Source organism: Pagrus major, chromosome 6 (assembly GCF_040436345.1).
Source record: "Pagrus major chromosome 6, Pma_NU_1.0".
NCBI classification, from domain to species: Eukaryota; Metazoa; Chordata; class Actinopteri; order Spariformes; family Sparidae; genus Pagrus; species Pagrus major.
Window position 1 is genome coordinate 34,207,201 of NC_133220.1, and position 23,920 is coordinate 34,231,120.

Consider the following 23,920-nt stretch of genomic DNA (forward strand, 5'->3'; position numbering starts at 1 on the left):
CCTCCACAGACATAAAAGCATACCTGGCAACCATTACTGAGCCAGAATTGTCTGACATTTAGTACGCCGCTGCCAGAACACAGCTGAGTGTTCCAGCACTTAGCCATAAACGGCCTGATTGGAAGGAGCAGGCCTGAATGTGTCCAAGGATTACACTAAATCAAAATAGTGTCCTACCTCTGGACTTCTGGCCACTATACTATAAAACTACAAAGTTCAGAGAATGGGCAGCACAAGGAATATACTGGATCAAAGGGTTTATTTGCTTCAATTGTGCCATAATCAGCCTGATTGGAAGATGCAGGGCTGAATGTGTACAAGGATTGCAATAAATCAAAATAGTGTCCCACCTCTGCAAATGCCTGACTTTTGTTTTCTGCCATTGCTCAATGAACACTTCACATGTTGTTGACAATAACATCATCCCTGAATAAAGGTTTCAATGTTATTATCTGTAAAATACAGTGAAATAGTTCCAGTAATGTGGGGATGCGCACATCCTCCTCCCCAGTGTTTCCAAAGAGGGCAAGGACACATCCAAAACACGTGGATAAGGGAAGCCTCACCTCTCCTTGTTGCAGCAGGGATCAAAGTCTGGTTAGAAAGGACATGGGCCCGGTGTGTGACCTTAAACTGTGACGGGAACAGAGAGATGATGAATAAACCTGCCTGAAAACTGAAACCCATTGCTTGTCCGACAGTGAAAGGTTTAAGTCCAGCTCGCATGCAGTTTTAATTTTGTCAAGAAATGGAACGTGTCTTAGACCAGTTAGCTTATATATGTATATATATATATATATATATATATATATATATGTATATATATATATATATGTATATATATATATATATATATATATATATATATATATATATATATATATATATATATATATATGTATGTATGTATATATGCATAAATAACAGATATTAATCCTTTGTATAACAGGGGTAAGCTAAGAAGTGTATCAACAATGTTCACATCAGGTACGTCAGGAAAGTCTGATAAGGTTTTTATTTCTCGGGGTTGCGAGGTGCAGATTCATCCATTGTCAAGATGATATCTCCTGGCAACGGGTTTCTCTGTGGTGTGAGCCACTTTTGTCTCTTGTGAGGGAGTGGCAAATATTGTCTGGTCCATCTGGTACAAAACAGAATCTGTGATGAATATTCCAGGTGGAATGCTGGGTTGTCTTTTCAGTAGCAACAAATGGTTGATTGTTAAGGCCTCCAAGTCGTTGGGGTCGTTTGATGCTTGTGTGATTGGTCTATTATTGATGAAGGCTTCCACTTCACACATGATAGAGACCTTCTTCATCTAGTGACTGTTGTCTGAGCTCGATCAGAACCTTTCTTACAGTACAAATTTGTCTTTCCCATATGCCGCCCTGATGAGAGGCCACTTAGGTGTTGAGTATCCACCTGATGCCTTTTTGTATCATGGCGTTCTGTATTTTTGTCCTCTCATAGTTTTTTTTTCTGCAGCAACAAAATTTGTTTCGTTGTCTGAGCACTTGTCCTCTTCTGCATATGAACTGACGTATGGCATTAATGCAGGAATCAGTGTCCAGGTGGCTATTTCAATATGAACAGCTCTCATGGTGAGACAAGTGAAAATCATGCCAGAGCGTTTGACAAGGCTCCGTCCACACTTGACTTGAAAGGGTCCAAAGAAGTCAGCTCCAATGTTGTTAACCCTCTGAGGTCCAGGGTATAATTGGCAGTTTTTGACTACTTTTGATTTTACCTTTATATTTCACCTTAAAAACTGTTTACCTTGCCTTGTTTGGTGTCATCTTTTTCAGCACAACATCACATGTGTGACTTTACAGTTATTTTTTCATTTTGACATACAGTATTAACACACTGGACCTAAGATCACACAAAAAACAAAATGTTGGCTGATTAACATGATGTAGGCATCAGCAAAATGGTCTAGCTGTGCTGACTGTGTGGGTCTAAAACCTTTTAGCAACATGATTGGTGCCAAAAAACCAAGAGGGTCATAAATAGAACTAACCATGGACAAGATTCCACGTCTAGTGACAGTCTTGTATTGCACATTTATCTGGAACCTGAAGTTGTCTGTGTCTGTGCACCACTGAACACCGAAGTCCAGGTCTTTTACTTCAGGAACTCTTCCTTTATCAGGGATCGACGACAAGACTGTTTTGCTGTTGCTCACCCACTTGGTCACATGGAAACCTCCTCTGGAGCAAAAGTCTTGTAGATCTTGTACTAGGCTGACTGCCAGAGCCTTTTTTGCTACTGATTTTAAACAGTCGTCAACATGAAAGTTTTTTAGCACTGTTTCAAATGCTTCTACTCTCATTACCTCTTTTGCATCTTCTGCGGTTCTTTTGAGAGCATAGGAAGCACAGCTGGGTGAAGATGTGGTGTCAAAAAGGTAAATCCTCATCCTAAATTCTTCCACATTTGGCATTCTGATGTTTTCATTTCGTAGGGGCAAACTCACGCAGCGATCACCATCAACCAACTTTGCTGACCTTGTAACTAGGTGAATGAATTGGTGATCCTCTTGAGACATTTCTTCCTTCTCTTCACAGCTTTGTTCCGGGAAATCTGTGTTGTATTGCTTCACTAGCATTTGTGTCCTGTACACCTGTAAGCAAACATGCTTTCCCTTTGCCCAGTTTTCCTGATGGATCTCTCTTTTGTAATTTTATCCTTTCCTTTTGTCGCTTGGTGACTCTACCACATCTCCAAAAAGAGGATCCAGAGCTACCTTTGCCTGCCTGTCGATAAAACCAACTAGGTTAGAAAACCTTGCTCGTCTTCTTCCTCTCTCATGGATCTCAAATGCTGTTATTCTCCACTTCTCTCTCATTTTATATGGAAGCTCTGAAATTACAACTCACATTTTTGTAGGATTGTCCATTTCCTCCATGAATTCTATATCGTCCATGGTGTTCCTACAGCTACTTAGAAAGGCGCTTAATACTTTACCGTCTTCTGGTTTAATCTGAGGCCATTTCAAAGAGTTATCCATATACAGTATGCATTGGCTTTCTTCAACTCATCTCCATAATGGCTTCGGTGTAACTTACTGGCCTCTAAGCAGCCTCTCTCTGATGACCTACGCTCACAACTGTGAACAAGCTCCTGTGGCTCCCAACTGGTATACTGCTCCAAGTAATAAAGCTTGTGCTGGTGGCTGTCATGAAGGATTTGTAAGTGAGAGGGTCACCTTTAAACATTTTGAATGTCCCTTGCAAGGGAGGTAAGACATAGTCTGCTGCTTAACAAGCATTTTAGTGATTACATTTTGCCTCTGCATTACTTGATACAGCCCGCTTTCATTTTTTACTGACCGACAGTGACTGTTATCCTGAGGTTGGTCGTGTCTGGTGTAGACTGCACCAATATGCTTGGAACAAGCAGTGCTTGTCTTCCTACAGCAACATTTGAGGTTGACCTAGCCTCATTTCTCTCTTCTTTCTTCCTACTTTGAGAACGCTTCATTGAACTGGTTATGCTATCTTTTGTATTGCCATATTCTTCAAACACCTTAAGCTTTGCACTGGATTCTGCAAAAGCAGTATCAATCGCCAGTTGTTTCATTTTGGATATAAGCTGCATGTCTTCAGCTATTCAGCTGCATTAAAAAAGCAAGCGCTGTTCTGCCTGTTCTGCTTCTCCCTTAATGTGCACTTACAACCCTGTGGTTACAGATGAAGCTACGGAGCTATGGCCTGCTGATGAGCTGGATTTCTTCTTAATATTAAGCAGTTTTGTTGCAACTTGACATATGATTTCCGGTGCATTAACATCATCTGGTTTGAGCTTGTTTGCCTGACGTTCACTTGCAAGATTAATTTCCCTGTCATCATTTTGATCATCTCTTTCATCTTCATCTAGTAAAGCTAGAACTTCAGCATTAACACTTTGAAAAATGTCTGATGAAGCATCTCATCCACATTATTCACGTTTGGGCCATCAAGTTTGAATCTTTCAATTGTTGAGATAAGCTGAGATAATTTACCTCTTCTGGTTCCAATAAGCCTGCTCAGTCTTCCTTCAACTGCTCTTTGAGTAGGCTTTGTGGCCACGTTGTTCTGCCGTCTTATTCAGTGCACAAAACCGCTTGCATCTGCTCCAAAACTGTCTTCTAATGTTTTCTAATGAAATGTCCAGCAATTTCTTTAAATGTGCACTGATTTTTCACAATTAGCTGATGTCTGGGGTGTTTGTGTAAATGGGAGGCCACTGATAAATCTCCATGCTTCATCAGTCCAGCACAGCCGCTTCTGGTCTCCGCTGGGCAGAGTGATGCGAAGCGGAGCTGGGTAGAGCAGGGATGTTCTGAGTTCGCAATAGTATAGCTCTGTCATTGCTTCCCTGTACTCAGCTTGCTGGTTCAGAACTTCAGGGCAGTAGTCCATGATTCAGATCTGCTGGTCACTGTAGTTTAGCATCCCTCCCAGCAAGGCTTCACGTATCAGAAGCTCTTGTACCCGGTAGCAGTGCAGACAAATAATGATCATGTGTGGTCTTTGTTCCAAGGCCGGTTAAGCTGCCAGTGAGCGGTGGGCTATGTCTATCCCCTCCTGAGCATCTCCTTCCTGAAGACCATGCATAGTAGATCTGAGAAAAACTCTACTTATCTTTGGCTGAACCGGGGCTTTGTCCCTGCAGTGCAGCCAAATGAGAAGCATGCAATGTTTTCCCATCCTCCAGGAGTAGATGTATGAATAGCCAGTATAAATAAAGATAGTGTACTTTTTCTGAGTACAAGTATCATCTGAGTAAAATGTGTCAACATCTGTACTCGTGTTGAAGCAAGGGTGAAGGGTGCAGTAGAGCTCTGAGTTGCAGTGACTGGTAATGATTCTGTTCTCACTTTAACCTTTGAACATCAGTAAGTTCCCAGTAAGTGACTTGAATCATTGCATACTGCCTCCAACCAAACCAAAAATTATTTAATCCTTTTAGAAAAGATCCCTAAATTATTCAACCATGGCAAGAATTTAGTACTGCAAATGCAATGATTATTTAATAGTGTATAACTGTTGCGGAGGCTTCATGACATATTTAAAGGCGGTGAATTATTAAGTTCTCACCTTCACAGTTTGTCCGGCTTCAGGGCCGTCCTGGTGGGAACAGAAAGAGGTAATTAGAAAAGAGTTGGGAATTCAGAAATATTTACATTAATAATTCAGTGAAAAATTTTAATTTCAGATGAGCTACAGTACCTCACTTCTTTCCTCCACTAATAAAAAAAGATTTCCCCCCTTTTTTTCCCTCATTGTCTTCTTTTTCCTGACACTCAGTTATGACTCTTTTTTTCAATTTTTCTTCTCATGTGCATATAATGTGTATATACACCAAGCCATATAATGTTTTTTCTTGTTTTTTCTTTACATTTTTATTGAGTGTATACCAGCTTTTTACTGACAGTGTACTATCCTTCAACATCTGATCCTGGTAATTTAACAACATTCAACGTTTGCCTGGTTCGGTGTGGGCAACTCAAACCACTTGGTTAAAGCTGCACTCATTAATGGTTTCCGTTTGACGCTGAATCAAAAGACTATGTATAATTTAAGAGAGACACCTTGTAATGATGAACCCACAGACATATATTGCCAACTCTACATTTTCCCTCTGCTCACAGAGCTGTTTAGCCTCTTTAAGCTCACTGTTTTGGTTTGAAAACCCACAAATTCACTGTTTTGGTTCAGTTTCAGCACTCTTATTAACCAACAGCAGGCAGTTTTGATTTTTTTTTTTCAGTCAAAAAGCTCTGAAACACTGTATACTCTCTAGCCTGCATCAAACAGCTAACAAAGTCAGCATCTAATTAGTGAACATAGTGGAGCAGCTAAAGAGACATGTTTTTCTTAAGCTTTGTAAAGGTCAACCCAGAGCAAAAATGAAAGTGAATATTGGACTTCAGTTTATCAGGTGGACACAAACAAATAAATGCAAATGTTGCTCTGTATGTGCTTGATGAAAGATAAATAAAAAGTAGGGCTGTCAAGCAATTAAAAATAATCTAATTAATTACCAGCTTTGTGATGAATTAATCAAAATTACTCATACATGCTAATATTTGCTGTAAGCATTTAACAATAGTTCAATGCAAATGGATTTTGGTAGATGAGTGAATCAATGAATATAAACTTTAAAAGGAGGTGATATTTAGGGCTTTTAGTACTCTGATGGTTAGAAAATTCCTTGCTGCATAAGTTGCAGAAACCAGTGCTACTGTCAACCTTGAAGCCTCACTTCAGTGTGTTTTTGTATTTTTATGATCTTTCCTTACAATGTTTTATAATTTTTGATGAATAATGTAATTTTTTGCTTAAACTTAAAAAAATAAAATAAAAATTAAGCTGTCACCAAAATGGAATGGACTACAGTAGAATCTGTGATTTTTATGTTATCCACCAAGTTGGCTTCTGGTGTCTTTAGAGTATTGTGGCTCCTTTAAGAACAGGCCAGTTTGTAGTGAGTGAGTGGAGAGCGCGATCGGTGGCTGAGCTCAGAGCAGACAGCTGTTAGCCACTGGACCAAACATTAAGTAGAGTTGTCTAGTGGCAGTTAATGTACAGTACAGGTCACAGTTTGACTATGAATAAACTCTGCAGCTGCTTCACACACAAGAAGACCTCATGTTTGAGTGACAGCTATCACTGTCCCTGCTAATATCCATGCTATTTGTATCCAAGCTAATGATGTTAATCATGCTGAAATGACAGCATCTGGTAGATTTGTATGTGTTTATAATTATTTTTCATTGTTTAAGCTGTGACTGGAGCTCATTTCATGAAGTCATATTGTTGCACCCTCTTTGTCTGCAATGGCATTGGACTCCCATAGAAGTTAAAATATTCTCAACTCTTCACCACAAGTCGTAGAGCTGCACTGCTCGGCAGTTACCCAACAATTTCAGCACAGAGCCCCACTCCACAGGTGGTGTGTAGCCATTTCTTTGCGTTTAAGGGTGCTCTGATTGATTGGGAAGAGATCCTTATTGGTTGATAAATATTAGAGACAGTTTTCTATGTGCTGTTAAAATGACACACACATTTTACTAGTGTTTGTGAGACCTTCTCAGTCGTGCATGTGAGTGTATAATTTTTGTATAATTTTTTAGTTGTTTGTGTGAGAGTTTCAGTTGTGTGTGTAAAAGCATTGCATCTGTATGCGTATGTGGTATTCAGTATAGTATGTAAATGAGTTTGGTTTCATTTGTGTATGTGAGAGGTAATTCTGAATAATGGCCCTAATGGCCCCTCATACAGCCTTATATACCATCCAGACATCCCTGATCCTCTCCTGTCTCTCCATGTCCTCAGCCCCGGGTGTCTCAGCAAACTGGTGCGGCTAAGGCTGACAGGAGACTCCGGTCCTCCACTTCAGATGACATTTCTGTCACAAAAGTGTCTGTGCTTCTACATGAATCGTTGCTCATATCTAGATAACCTAGAAAACCTAGATAATACACTTGCTTGTATAGTATGTCAGTGTGTGTGTGTGTATGTGTGTATTATGTGTTTGTGTGTGCGGGTGCTGGTGGTCCAAGCCTTGCTTTAAATTTCCAGGGTAGAGTTGCTTCAAAACTCCGGGGTTCAGTTACTCTTTAAGTAACATCGAGACAACTAAAAACAACACTGTCCTCCATTAAACCGGTACATGTAGATTTAGAGAATCATCACTCCGAATGTTGAAATTGTATTCATTCTGAACTCGACATATCTTTTCTCTGATCTCAAAATATCTTTTTTTTTTTAATATATTATATCAAACTCTTTTCTTTGTCTTTCTTTCTCTGGCCTGCCGTGAAGCATAACTACATTAGCAGACAATGAAACACATTAACACTTCTTCACAGTCATATTAGGTGTGATTACATTTATTGAGATGATACTTTAGAAGGATATAACTGGCTCTAATACACAGCACATATCAGAGTGGCAAGTAAATAAATAAATCAAATCTGATGAACTTTACTGTTATTCTTCAGCACTGAGGAGGAAAAATATAGTGTTTGTGTCACCATCCAATCCATTCTTTTTTCACAACCAATTCTCCAGTGAGGTTGATTTTTGTGATATCATTATTTGTCACAGGAGTGGCAGTTGCCCCCTCCTGCAGAGAGTTCTCCTTAAATGTGCTAGCTGTAACCCGGGAGCTGTCACAACTAATCTCCTATCATCACTTCTCATCACTTCTCATCACCTCCCCAGTCAAAGAAAATGATATCCAGGTAAAGATTACTCTTTGCTGCTCCGCTCTTTTTTTTCTTCTCTTCTAACCTGTGAAACAATTTTCTTTGACAGGGCAGCAGAGCGGGCTAGGTGCTATTTTGATATTAGCATATATATCACCAGTTATGCAGAATAGTCCATTCAGTCTGAGACGAGAGCCTGTCTGGGTGTCAGAGTCAGCTCTGTATTTGGCTTCCATCCTATGACAACAGAGCTGATCCATTCTGAAAACACGGACAGGCCTCACTCTGCTCTGAGCCAAGAGTTTTTATCTTTATCTCTAAGTCAGTTCACTGGTCTCTTATTGAGATATATCTTAAATCTCACAAAAAAAATAGCCAATACAATCTCTTAACATTTTTCAAATATGAACAACTTTTTTCTTGATTTGAATACACAGATCTGCTCTATTCTTTACAAAGACTATTCCCCTTTAAAATTTCTCTTCAATTCTCTTTAGTGACAACATACACCGATCAGCCACAACATTAAAACCACTGACAGGTGACGTGAATAACATTGATCATCTCATCACAATGTGCTGTTCTGCTGGGAAACCTTGGGTGCTGGCATTCATGTGAATGCCACTTGACACACACCACCCATCCAAACACTGTTGTGGACCAAGTACACCCCCTGATCACAACAACACTACCCGATGGCAGTGGCCCCCCAGCAGGACAATGTGCCCTGACACACCACAAACACTGCTCAGGAACAGCTGGAGGAACACAATAAAGGGCCCAAGGTGTTGACCGGGCCTCCAAAGTCCCCACATCCCAATCTGATCGAGCATCTGTAAGACGTGCTGGAGCATAAAACGCCCTGGTGCCAGACACCACAGGACACCCTCAGAGGTCTTAAGTCCATATCTTGACAGGTCAGAGCTGTTTTGGCTGCACAAGGGGAACCTTCACAATATTAGGCAGGTGGTCATAATGTTATGCCTGATCGGTGTATATACACACATATTGAACTGATTTTGACAATCTAGATGAGGCAACAATTGTAATGACTAATTTTGTGAGATTTCAAAGTGATACTTTGACCAGACTTGTGTTTCTGGTTACAAAAAGGATATTTTTTATCAAAAAGGTCTATCTCTGTATGAATTGCTTCTGTAATGAGAATAATAACCTCAGCCTGTCAATGACAAAAACAAGCACCTTTAGTGGACGCAACTTTGACAGCCACAGCTGCCCCAAAGGATTACGTTGTAGCAATTGCAGCTAAGTTATGGCTGCCAGCTGAGGTAATCTATTGGACCGATACTGAAAGTTCTGGTCAGTATGAATTGTAAATACTGGAATTTCCTTTACATAACACAACATGAGTTGGTAATGTAACACCATTTCAGAGATGAGGCCCCCCTATCACTGTGTATTTAACTCCCAACTACAAACTGAATTTGATGTTACAGTATGTATGAACGATAAATCTGTTTTTTACCTGGATAGCGATGGTGAGCGAGGTGGCATTGAAGTGCTTCTCCACCAGGTTGGCGACTCTCTGAGTGGTGCTGAATAAATCTGCCACCTCATTTGGCTGAAGATCCCGAAAACGCTCCACTGGTCTCAGAGGGCACACCAACATATCTGAGCAATTTGTGTTAAGGAATTCTTTGCTGAAAACACATTCAAATATTTCTAAACCTGAAACAAAAGAGCAAGAGTTTACTCATTTCTTATAAATCTAAATCCACTTTTACATTGTAGTGAGTCTTAGTGCTTCATGCTATGCTCTCTCTGCTTCACCATGCACAAACTACTATGTGCACCACTGCACGACAGGTGGCCATGATATAAGTGAAATAATCCACTCCGCGCTGTGCAGTTACTGAAAAATAATGCAGCATCAAGCATCCTAATCTGGCCATATAAATGGTTCAATTGGCTGAAACTGTTGCTAAGCAACAGATAAAGATGGACACTGTGTTTATCTCTTTTCAAAAATAATGATTGATTTTACTTTTTGCATATTTTAACATCAAGCTGAGGAACAAGAAAGAGTTGATGACAGAAAGGGTTCCATCATTTCCACCACTGTTTCTCTTTTAAATGATTATTTCCACTGACTCAGTAAGCAGAGTGTGAAATATACAATGACTTAGGGCTGAATGATTTTGGGAAAAAAATCAAATTTAGATTTTTTGGACTGATGTTGTGATTCAATTTGCGTTTTTTCAAGTCAAGCGTCAGTTCAATATTCACTGTGTAATAGATTTAAAACGCGATGGAGCATTACCACATTGATATATCATCAAAATATATTATATCTAAATCTATATTTTAATGAAAAGACCGAACACAGCAAATTTAATCGCAACCTCCACGATTTGCTAATCGTGTTGTTTAGAATCACGATTTTGATTTAAAATCGATTAATGATTCAGCCCTACAATGACAATTAGTGGGTCAACTTTTTCCTTCAGGGTGGAGTCTATAGACTATATTCACACAGCAGCCATCCTTTTGTGGTATTAATAATGTTTTTAATGGGTGGTGTGTCTTTTGTGTGTACTGTATGAGCATGCATGTTGGAAGTTTTGGTCATACTTCATTTTAAAGGGCCCAAAATTGTATGGAAAATAAATGAATATTACCCAGCAGTGTATTTAAAAAATTCTTTCAAATTACCCCCGCAATAAATAACTCAAAATGTATTGAAAATCACCCCAATATTATTTAATAATAATAATAATAATCTGCTATATTATAACAAACAGTTAATCAATAGCTGGTAATTTCTCTAATATACTTACAGGAAACTTCCAACTGGATTCTGCTTGACTTCTGCTGCCATAGCAGCATCCACATTTCCAGATATTACTGTCTAACTTCCCTTTACCTCAGTTTTACTGACCTGCAGAAGTTGAGCAGAAACTAGCTAGAAATTATGCAGCAAAAACTCACTTCACAAACAAAAATGAATTATCATGACTTATACTAAGATATCATGACCTCAGAATCATACAGTTATTTTTGTCTTCAAGATAGTTTATGAACCAAAGTTTATCCAAAGGAGCCTTAGGTTTAAATAAATAAATAAATGTGTACTTCTTTATTAAATATATACAAAACACAGATTTTAATAGGACCACATATAATGTGACAAACAAAAACATTAGAAAAGATAGAAACCTATATTTTTAATGTCAGGATATTTCAATCTAAGAAGTTGGGGCATCTCAGAATAAATTTAAAATATTCAAATACTTTGAAGACTTTCACAAATCAAATGCATGGGAGGTGGTGTTAAAATCCTTAGTGAAGAGAAAATATAAAGGCAGCAAGCCATAAAAAAGTGAAAGAGACATTGGAGTTCATTCCTGTCTCATGAAACAGCATCCTGTTGTGAGAAGATGATTACATCTTAGCATTTCATGCCACAGTGGCCTCGTCTCAGAGCCATTCATCTCAAGAGCCACAAACAGAGGCACAAATGATCAGTTTGCTCTTTTTTCTCTGTATGTGTGTGTGTCTGTCTGTCTGTCTGTCTGTCTGTGTGTGTGTGTTCATGAGGTGTGTGTACTGGAATGAAATCAGATGTCACATGAGCTGATATCTTTTTCTCCTCTGTGCTACGTCGTGATTGAGCTTGCCCATATGAGAGATGAGGCAGGCCGAGTCTGGAGCCTGTTTACTTTCTGTCACTGGATGAATAACAAACACATTAACCTCAACAAGTTATCCACGACTGTACGGTGTGTGTGTCCTTTATCCAACTTACCGAAACATAACGGCAGTATAGATAAAACCTTCCAATGACAAGGATAAATACTGAAAGCTACTGTGTATTTATTCAAGCATTCATTATTTCATTCATTCAGTAGTTGCTTTTATTTTTAGTCACCTCCATTTTGTCTGTTTTTTGATAATTGTTAAGCTAGTCCTACCGTCAATGAAACTCTTACTTCATGCACAGATTTTTCACATCAAAAGCTCTTTTTTCAATCTGGGCGGAATTCAAGGGTAGCTCCAAAACCATAGGGGGCAGCACATCACCAAAATAACTGACAGCTGCTGGTCTTTGCTAGCTATCCTCAGCTGTAGCTAGCTTCTGATAGCTAGTTGTCCCAGGGCTCAGCTCGACTGGATTTGGCAGCCTGAGAGTGAACACAGTTGGAGAATGAACTGGGACTGAACACAGCCTCCAAGACTGATGTAGGATTATCAACCACATGCACATTTGGACTGGAATGGAAAACCTCACACGCCAGGTTCAGACAGGACGCCGAAGCAGCGCGATTAGCTGCGAAGCGCCGAGGAGTGGAGCCATTTTCGTTTCGGTGCCCATGTCAACCAATTGTGTCATTCACATAGGCTGTGTCCCAATTCAGGGGCTGCATCCTTCGAAGGGCACATTTGAAGGCCAATTATGTCACAACACGGCGTGAAGGCTGTCCCAATTCGAAGGCTCCTCCAAATGCACCCACAGATGCGGCCTTCTTTTCCCTCTTTTTGGAGGACGCCCCGCTACTATCCTTCGCGGCCTCCCATATCCCAAGATCCTTTGCGCACCCGAAACAGAAGAAAGAAAGAAGGAAAATGGCGACATCAAGCGGTGTAGATCGTCACTTTCGCAGGCATGGGCGGCAGAAATCGTGACGTAAGAGTAAGGGGCGGGAATATCTGGTGACGCAACCAGGAAATGGTCCTAAGGCTAGACCGTCCAATTTAACAACGGTGGACACGGCTTTTGAAGGTACCTCCGAAGGACTCGCCTTCATAGGCCACAAAGGCCGCGTCCTTCGAAGGATGCAGCCCCTGAATTGAGACACAGCCATAGGAAGCGCCTGCTCTGCTCCGCTGCTGGTGTACGCCATGCAGCGATCGTTTCGGCGTCTGGTCTATTTTTTTCGTGTGCTGCGGCCGAATGTGTCAAGCCGGGCAGGAAGTCAAACAAAGCAACAACGAGAGAATCCGGTCGATTTTCAAAATAAAACAAATTCCAAAATAAAACATGGAGTGGACATACATTTACAGTTGTCAGGAAAACATGGCGTTGTAATTTTATGCGGTTATTTACTTTCCTATGGTGAAAAAACAGCTCCAAGTGTGACTACAGAACAGATGAGAAGCAGAGCCGTTTGCCGACCGGCGCAGAGAAATTTGTGTCTGGTGTGAACAGAAGGGCCGTGGCTCGCGCGAGAATTTCCGAGCGCTGCGCTTCGGCATCCTTTCTGAACCTGGCGTCAGTCAGCCAGATGTCTTCAGGACAACCCCCCGAGAGTCCTAAAATGTCTCCAACATACCAGGACATCAAAGAAGTCAACGACCAAATGGAAAGGCGGTTTATTGCAGGATAGAGCACCTACCTATCTGATAAACTGATAGCCAGTCAATGCCCAGAGTATAAAAAGGCGTATAGACTGCTCTCTCAGGTACCAGGCCTCGGCCCAGACCTCAGCTGCATGCTGGCAACTCAAGCATGCTTGGTTATTACATGCTCCCCCTCTGCTGGCCAGGATACGCAATGGTGGCTGATGCTTGGCCTCCTTCCTTTTCAGGTGAAAGCGGTCTGGCTGATTATGGATAACCAATAAGTGGGGGGAGGGCACTATGCTCTGACTCTCTCTCCATTCCACCTTCTGACCAGAGATACAGTCAGTCAGCCTGGAGCCGGCTGTGGTATTATTATGTTTTGTTTTATGTTCATCTGATGGGTGCGGTAGTCCTGTTTTCGTGGCTTTGTTTTACTTATGTTTAGTTGGTTCTTTGTGTTAGGGTAGAGGGTTAGTCCTCAGCTCCGGTGGCTCTGGTGGGTTGTTCTAGGAGGCTGCCCTGCTTTTGTTTATTTTGACCGGCCCATCAGTTTGTTAGTTTGACTGTTTCAGGGTTTTCCTTTGTTTGGTTGCTGTTCAATTAAAAAATTAATCTTTTAAACTGCAACTTGACCTGGTCGTTTCTGTTAGACTTCTTTGGTGTACCTCCTGTAGCGGGCCGTAACATTGGTGAAAAGAACATTCAAGACAGAGGGCTGCTACACCTTTGTGTCAACAAAGTCAGAGAGAGAAGCAGGACACCACGCCAACAAAGACCGACTGAAGGATCATCCCTCTTCATCCTCATCAGACACGTCTCCTCCTTCCCCTGCAGCCTTGTCAGGTAGAACAAACTTCCCAAGGGTTGAATAATATGGTTGATGGTTTACAGGGTCAATAAGTGTAGGCTATGGTAGAAAAATACAGCGTTTAAACTTAGATTTCCTGGTTTGTTACCAGTTACACTCAATACTGAGCTTTGAACGATGCAAGCACAGTCTGTTTTAAGGTTCCTCCATTCAGAGTTCTATTGTGTTGCTGAACACAGCTTGTCCCAAACCCCCAACCTCACAATTCTTGTTTAGTGTCTTGTCACAGTAGCTTAGTTTGTGTTTTGTTGTTGTCATGTCTTTGTCTTTAGATTAGTGAATAAATGTTTGACTATAAAATCATTGGGGCTTCTGTATATTTTACATTTTGGTCACTGAACACATTTCGATGTTGCTAACACTTTACTTGAATTACAATAAATTATTCCCCCGTAAAATTAATGTGTGTTAATAGGACTATTCTTGACTGTGCAACAAGATTGGTTATTGTTATCGGTTATTGTAATTGTTAAGTGGAAAACAGCCTAGTGCTGTTTTCTAACTGGATGAATAATTAGCGGGTTGCTTAATAATTTTTGAGCACCATATTAATACTAATATATTTCAAGCTATAATTCTACACTGAAGGTCAGTTTGAAGACAGGGGATACAGTATTGAGTTGATTTACAGCGGCTGGTAGAGGGGTGCAGCAGGACAGGAGGAGGGAGAGTTGGACAGCCGGAGCTGTGTGCAGCCAGAATATTTTCACATTTTACTCAGTGATTTAAGGATTTATTTTGACCAAACCAGAGGTGACTATGACTGTTTTGGTAGGTATTGTTTTGTTTTTGGCGAGTTTGGATGAAGTGTGATGAGTTAACAAGGCAATTAATCTTGTCCAAGTTAAGTAAAAGAAAGAAACTTGGTTATATTTTTCTGTCTAGTAAGGAAAACAGAAGTAAAAGTATTTCATTCTTGGCACTTTGTTCATTTATTACACTAAAAGCTGACATATATCTGCCACCTGAAACTACAGGCGCTGCAAGACTATCGCCTCTTGCCAGTACAAAGTGGTATTAGGAGGCAGGGTGGACCAGGGATAGCTGGTTAGCACACCAACATAAATGTCCTTCATGTAAAATATTAGTTTCCCTTAAGATTCAGTTTCCGTTTAGTTTGTTTGAATGCTCATCCGCTCTCTTTTAGTTGTGAACTTTCCTTTGTCTCTGGACTGAGTAACATGCTAATGTTAATTGTAATGCCGCAGTGTTACTGTGCTCAATTATGTTCAGTTAAGAAAAGGATTCTTTAATGCAGTTCTGAGTTACCAAGTTTCTTGAATATCAGTGAAGGTGAAAGCCAGGGTGTAATGTGAGATTCCTAGGGGCCAGAAGCCCGTCAGTCACATTGTTACCTAAGAGACAAGGATGTAAGTGAGATAGCACACCTGTGACTGGCAAAGAGTTAGTTTGGTTGTTATCCTGTCAGGCTTGGTGATCAGCATGGTTCAGTCCACGTGTGAGGGAGTCGGAGCTAACTGGTAATGTGTGGCGTTCACGGTACGGTTTGCACCATCCAAACTGACCAGCTGGACCACCCCAGAGAGGAGAGAGTCTGGATAAGGGCCATACTAATCCAGCTTGGATTTTGGCTGCTCCCAGCTAATGTCTGGTCACAGGAAAATGAAATGGACAAGTGGGGCAATGGGCTGGCCAAGCAACAGGAAAGACTCAGATCAGAGACTGTTGTGCCCGCATCTTTGGGCGACTGTGGCTCGGGAGATAGAATGGGTCATCCAGTAGTCGGAAGGCTGTTGGTTCGATTTCCTGGCTCCCCCCAGCTGCATGTCGAAGTAACCTTGAGCGAGATACTGAATACCACATTGCTCCTGATGAGCTGGTTGGCACCTTGCATGGCAGCCTCTGCCATCACTGCATGAAAGTGTGAATGGGTGAATGTGACAAGTGTTGTAAAGCGCTTTAAGTGGTCAGTAGACTGGTAAAGCGCTATTGAAATGTCCATTTGCCATCTTTTACAGAAACCTGTCTTGAACACAACATCCCAGGTCAATGTGAGCACTTGACGTGCAGATGTGAGTTGACAGCATGCAGGACTACAGCAGGTCCCACATTGACTGTGTTTACGTCATTGCTTGGTGCTCACACGCAGTTAAAGTGGATGGACAGTGTTTGTCAGATGTCAAACTTTTAATGTGAGGATGAAAGCCATATTACATCCCCATCTTGCTGCTGCTGTTTATACTCAACCAGACTCAAATTTAAAATATGCACTGGAGAATTATTTCCTGAGTGTATTGTGTTTATGTGTGGTTATAATTGTATACGTGTTCTATGTTTGAGTAGCATGAATGAGTTTATGAACTTTCATTTTTGTAATGCAACCCTGTGTTGTGACATAAATCACCTTGATAGATCAACGAACATGGACACTCAAAAACTTGCTGTTCGGGTATGAAGACTTGTTGTCCACTCACCACTTTTGCTTTATACTGAACTATATGAACATAAAACTTCCTGCACTGTTATAGAACCTTGGACATAAATCACTGCCGCAGAATTATCTAATTTGAAAAAAATTCAGAAGACACTGGAATGCAGGAAACACAGAAAAGCTTTTGCCATCCCTGGCTGCAGCCCCAAACCCAATCAGGAAGCAGAGTATACAAGCCTGACATTCTATTCATCATCTCAGTCTAATAAACACAGGAACTTTTCACAAGGTGCCAATCCCTCCCTCCTTTTACTATATGCCAATACACACAGCACCTTTTGAGTATGTATCCACACACAGACACACACACTTTTTTCAGAGGACCCCGCATGGCCTGGGTCTTTAGCGTGCCAGGGGAGGATGATTTTGTCCCCACAGCTATTGTGTGGGTAAGAGAGGGGAGAGCTTTCCATATGTCTCTGCCCCAGCCAATCTCATCATCAGCCCTGAACAGCCTCTCCTCTCTGTCTCCGGCCGGCTGCTCCAGTCAGGGGGTTTGAAGGATGAGATTGAAGAGCCCAAGCATTTCCATATAGTGAGAAAACCATCTGCTCATATCCCATTATTATCTGTCACAACAGTTATTTGACTGCTTTTGTCTGATTCACTCCCGGGGTCGTGGTGCATGTAATAAGAACAAGGCATCACAGATTGGTTTTACATTGCAAATGCAATCATTTCTTTGAGGGAAAACATCTGTCCTTGTACCCCTCACATCCGCACACCCCAAACCCATTCCCAATGCCACACTGTCATTATTACTCGCGCCTCTCAGTGACCTTCCTCTTCCTCTCTGTCCCATCTATATCACACCAATTTTACAAAATCTAATACAACTTGATTCTGTGGGCTGTTCACGCTGGAAAATGACCAAATCTAGTAGACTTATAATGGCCACATGCGGGATAAAATTGCTCCAGGTGGGAGTGTTGTGTTAATGGACACTACTGCATCCTGATGCAAATAATAATAATAAGACCTTTATTTGTATAGCGCTTTTGAGGAAAGTTACAAAGAACTATTCTTACAATTACAAGAACACTTAGGCTTAGGCTTAAGATAAAGTAATGAAAAGAAATCTTGCTCTGAACGCTCACAAGGTGAGTTGACACAGTTGTTGCCTCGTCTAGGTTGTCAAAATCAGTTAGTCAGTCATTACTGTGAAAATACATTCTTGCTGGCAGGTAAACTGTGACCTCTCTCCATCTCTTTACACTGTCATCTTCCATCAGCAACTCACCTTTCGAAAGATTTCAGAGCGAGACATCTCCTTGAACTTGTGTTAGGATCTTAATATTAAACAAAAAGGTCCATTTCCATAGGAATTATTTCTGTATGTTGTCAGACACTTAGGCTGAGTTGCACAACAACAATTAAAATTAGTTCTAATCAGAGTTGGGTAAAGGAGGTTTAAAATGAATAAATCCAGATTTAAAATTAAGCAGAACCACCATTGCACCATTGAAACTTACAGAGTTTAATCAACGTAGAGATGCTACCCACATTAACATGGAAATATAAATGAAATAAATTTGCGTGCTATCATAAGTATAAAGGAGGGGGAAAACCATTGTATGTGGGTTGCTCTGTATTTCTTAGTAAAATGTCAAGTTGTTTGCTAGTTTGCTAAGAAAAATAGCTTTACTGTTAGTTACATCATGCTGTTGTTCAGCTGTTTCAGGAGTCATGTTAAGTTACTGCTGGTGAAAACCCAACATATCCTGCGTAATAAAAGCTTTTAAATGACAAAATGATATAAGGTTTTTATTGTGAAGAATTAATAGGAAATTAAATGTGCATTTTACTTTTAGTGGAGCTTTATTAGCGCAGATTCTTCGATAATACAGCAGGGAGGAAGAGTGTTTACAGCTGCTCCTCTGACACTATTCAAGACAGGTGTTTAGTTAGAGACACAAGCAGGTAGCCCTGTTGTAATGGAGATATAACTCCCAGCTGTGCTAGGCTGATGTGCCGAGTCAAACTGAGTCAAGCCAAGCTAGCACATGCTAGCTATTACCAGCCTCATCTCTGCCCTGTCCGACAGTAGGTCCAGTCTTCTGCTCCATAACTTACTGAACTGATATCTTGATAAAAAATTCCGCAGCATCATAAAACTAAGGTAGTTTGAGTCTGTCCCTTAATTTTATTCCAGTAGCTTGATAATTTTGCTCAGTTCAATTAAAAAAGAAAACCATGTTAAAAGTGAAACCTCCTCACCTATAAGTTTAAAGTTAATACTGGATCACTGTTTAAATTGGAGTTTAAAGTTTTGGTACAACAGAAGTAAATACACCCGTTTTCAAGGAATTTCCACGTCATTTGCATACCCGAATGGAAAAGCTTTTACCAGAAGAACTGTAAGGTCAAAATGCAAATGTGATACTTCATTTGAAAGGTATTAACATCTAGTTTCTGAAAATACATAATTTAGCATATGGCCGCAACACAACCGAAACTACATCAGTTCAAACATAGCTCAAAAACATTTTTTGTTGTCCTCATCTACAATAAGTCATATTTGAATAACAATAACTAGGACACGCTTTATGCCAGAGCTATGCCACATCACCACATACCTTCTATATATTGTTGGCTAAACCTGTGTAAAATTTGAATGATTTGTGAATGAATGATGTGTTGATAGCCAATAAAACCTCGTTCTAGCATGGCCACAAACGATACATGACAGAGCCCATTGGCCTTTCAAGCTAGGAGCGCTTGCTGTACTCCAGGGGCTGTCCCGGAGTAAAAAAGAAACAGGGAGGGAACACTTTCATGTTGTAGGCAGCAACATAAGGAAAACGAAGATACCCAACATATCTGGTCAGGAAGAAGAGGAAACATGTCTCTTCACGACAGTAGATTTGTTTTTGGTTTGCAAAAGAAGTTTCCAGACAGAGCGCAACAGACTTCACAGGACAATATTCACAACTTACTCATTTTATGAAAAATCCTTTTTGATTTTTTTTTTTTTATCTCTGGACCCTTACAGACTAAAGGCATGTCAATTAACCGACCTGCCGATGGGCCAGTGGGTTTAGAGGGCTTAAATTTAATCTAGTTTTAGAGAAAAAACTAATATGAGGTTTAAAGAGAGGTTTAAATTAAATCTTTCTTAATTTTAAGATAATTTTTAAAGTTCGGTGCAACAGAATTTAAACTTAAACTATGATTTAATTAGGTTTAAAAATGAATCCTTGTTGGTGCAATCTAGCTATAAACTAACAACCTCAGCCTGTCAGTGGCAAAAGCAAGCACTTTAAGTGGATGAAACCTTGATGGTCAGAGTTGCCCCATAGGATTATGTTGCAGCCATTGCAGCCGTGTCGCGGCTGCCAGCTAGCAAGCGATCCACTGGACCAATTCCAAAAATCATCATATCAAATCATCAAATATCAATCAGTCCTTCCAGAAAAATGACTGCTCTTGTGTGAAGTAAACGCAACATTTTTCAACTTTCTGCGAAGATATATGTGACTTTTTTGCAACAAAAATGTGGGGATTATGAAATCATGCAAGCCCCGCATATTTTGTGCATTTTGCGCGGAAATCGGCGATTTATGCGGCCAAAGTGCGGCATCTTTGAAAAAAATGCAGCCCCCACATAAATGTGCGGACTTTGGCTGATTATGCGTTGAATTATGCAATCGCATAATCACGTTTTTCTGGAGGGACTGCTTAATACAGCTGTATCCATTTTTTTTTTTTTTTTACCAGAACCTGAATATTGAAAGAGAATGGTAATTCTGTTTTTAAAATTAGTGCTGGATCCCTGTTGGAAAGAACCCAACAGCTATTAAAGCTACAAATAACTAGCAACAACATAATAATGGGACTTGGTCCCTAGCCACATAAGCAGCAAGAGTGCACGGTCTATATAGATTTGACTGTGCTGTGGGTTTGCTTTGAAAAGAAAGAGTAAATTAATATTAGCCATTGAGGCTCCTGCAGATCCTTGCATGATTATATTGAGTTAAACAGCTCCTTAATGGCGGGATCTTCCACCAGATATACAGAGAATTAAAAACGAAGGAAATAATGTTACTCTCCTATTACTTCTACAAACTCCAATTCCAATGAAGTTGGGACGTTGTGTAAATAGATTGGAATTTGGGTTTGTACTAAATGAGATATAATTAGGGGGAAAAAGTGTGAAAAAGAGAGAAGGAAAAAAAACATGTTCAGCCCGACAAAGGAGACAAATAGATTCAGTTCAATATCAGGCCTATTTTAAATTCTGGAGCTGGAGCCCGGTTGCTCATCTATGCCCACTATCCAGATATTACGCCGTCTCATTCTTCCCTCCATGTCCTCACATTGGTCTTTAAGAGTTACCACTACCCATCAAAGATTAATTATTTCACCGACCCACACCCCATCATCTATTTATCAGAATGATAGTTCTTATGATCTGTCCAGTCCGATCAGAGGACTGAGATCCGTGAACCACATTGTGCACACAGAGACGCACCGCAGCGCTCCTCCTCCTCCAGTTAAATAGAGCATTCCTTACATGTAAACTGTTTCAAGATTTCAGTGTCATTTATTGCTCAACAACATGTAAAAATAGAATATGAATCAAAGACAATACACAAGTAAGACTAAAACTAAGACTTGTTTGAGCTTGTGAAATGTAGTACATATGGGAGAGGGGTTTTCCCCTCAATCAGTTTCCTGGGACAGGGACACGGTCAAATAAAATTACATGTTTTATTTCTTCAGATTCTGTGTGTGTGTGTGTAGCAGACAGCAGCAGCAGGGCTGGGTCAGGAGGGCTGCTGTGACTACATACTTAATTAGCATTACAGTGGACCATATTGTTCACTTAATGGGCCATCGTCCAACAGGTCTTCCAGCCCCCACAAGGTGCATTGTCACACTGAGAGTAAGAGCCTTGCATACTGTGATGAATATAAGGGATCTTGTATTCAGCACAGCCTGCACTCTACAGTATTCACATTACGTGATGTTTACCATTGCTATGGCAACAATGGCAACTGCCGTGTTAGCTAGTTGAGCCCCATCGACTAAAGAACAATAACCCATAAAATTAAAATGTGGCATATTTGAGCAAAATCAACAACGGCTACCAAGAATCATAGTCTTTACAACCTTTACTAATTTGTTATCATGGGTTAGACTGTCAAAATTAAAAAAATAACAGCTTAAATCCCTGAGGAGCTACATTAGCATTAGTGACAGTCCTGTCCACAAGTATGCAGTTAACTATAGTTCCCTCAAACAGTGCAACAAAGATGCGCATCAGAGGGTATTTAGAAGTGGGTATACGAAATGCCGACTGAAAAATATGTAGTTACACATCTTTTATCATTTATTTAACTTAGTTCACAGAAAAGCTGTTTAAGTAAAATAGCATCCGAAGCAGTCATATTAATATAGCATTACACTACATACATCCGCTTCTTGTGGAGTCAACCAGCCGAAATACGGACAGCGCCACTCTGCCATTACTGAGCACATGGTGGTCAAATGGGGTATAAAGTAGAATCCTTTCATCAGTTATCTAGTGCGGCCCCCCCCTTTTACCTCCGCAGTAACACAGCGGCAAACATGCAATTGAAAGGAGAGACATCACTACTTACGGTTTACTGGATTTGTAAACTTTCATGTTTACTGTCAGTATGCTGTATTCTTCAAAAAATTTGGTGAAATCAATTGAAACAGTGTGTTTAAACAGCTGCTGGGAGGTAAGATGCACTTCAGGCATGTAAGCAGACAGGGCGTACTTTAAACACGTGTGCTACTTTAAATGACATGTTGTCATTCTATAGCACAGGGTTGTACAACAAAATGCAAGTCGAAGGCCCTTTATGCTACATAAGAAAAACATTTATGGTGGAGTGTTGAGGATGAGTTCAGGAGTCCCAGTCTGAGGAGTGAAGCTGCTTTTTAGTCTGGTGGTACGGCAGCAGATACTTCTGCATCTGTTGTCAGATGGCAGCAGGGTGAACAGACTGTGGCTGGGTGGGTGTTCTATCCTTTGGGCAGACATCTCACTTTACCAATATTACTGATGCTCTGTAGATGGTACCAGTGATGTTCTGGGCAGCAACAATTAATAAAACATTTATTGTTCTTGTTTTAATAATGAGTGGTGAGTGTTTTAGTTCAAAATAAAATGTGGTTATCATTGCTTATGTTAGGATGAATATAGTTATTGCTGGACCCTCGACTTGAGTACGAAAAAACTTTCCATAATAAAAAAATACCCCTTTAAAGGGAAAAAAAAGATGGAAGAAATCTCAGCAAGAGCCACAGAGGAGAGAATCCCTCTCCCAGGACAGACAGACATGCAATAGATTTTGCGTGTACAGAACAGAACAACAAAATCAAAGAGTATACACATTTAATTGACAGAATATCTGATTAGTAAGTAAATCTGTGATAAGTTAATCATATATACTGTATATACATATGAAATATATATGAGGAATGTGGATCCAGGAGGACAACTGCTGGGCCTCCTCTCCACAGTGGTGACTTGTAAGAGGACAGGCCATACCAAATAATAAGCAAAAAATATCAGAAGGTATAAAGATTTAGATTTTACAAAAGTACGTATATATGGAGACAGTAAAACACAGTTAAATCACTATTATTTCGGCAGACAATGAATTTAAATAAAAATCCTAAGCGTCTATGTTTACCCTGCAAACTGGAAGAGAAGAGGAAAAAAAGGTGACATGGATATACGTATGAGATCATTTCATCTCTCCACTCCACATATAGAAACATCACATCATGAGCCCTGACTGCAAGTGTGTGTTTGTCTGTATTTGAGAGGACATGGTGACTGAGGACCTGTTGGAGGCCAGTGTCCACTGGCCAGGGAGAGGACACAATAGTTAGGCCTGGGAACAAAAGTCAACTAAAGCGGGGGCATTTATTTTATTTCACATTTTCATCGATGAGGCTGGGGTCTTAAATGTTCCCTCTTCAGCTGGCTTTTTTTCCGTACTGAGCTACAACTCAGACAGGCTAAACCAGAAAATAGACAGCGTCGATCACTTAACATGAAAAAACACTTTGCCATAATGACAGTTTACAAAAATATGAAACCCCAACGGAAGCTGTAGGTTTT

At 40.4% G+C, this 23,920-nt stretch overlaps 1 protein-coding gene across 1 annotated transcript in view; it reads right to left on the minus strand.

Annotated features, from left to right (window-relative positions):
- Window positions 1-23,920, minus strand: part of LOC140998503 (bis(5'-adenosyl)-triphosphatase-like) — a 407,581-nt gene that overhangs the window by 75,799 nt on the left and 307,862 nt on the right. The window contains exons 5-6 of the mRNA XM_073468813.1: window positions 9,684-9,829; window positions 5,082-5,111 (exon numbers count right to left, since the gene is read on the minus strand). Coding sequence (XP_073324914.1) covers window positions 5,082-5,111; window positions 9,684-9,829 — 176 coding nt within the window. The remainder of the gene's footprint in view (window positions 1-5,081; window positions 5,112-9,683; window positions 9,830-23,920) is intronic.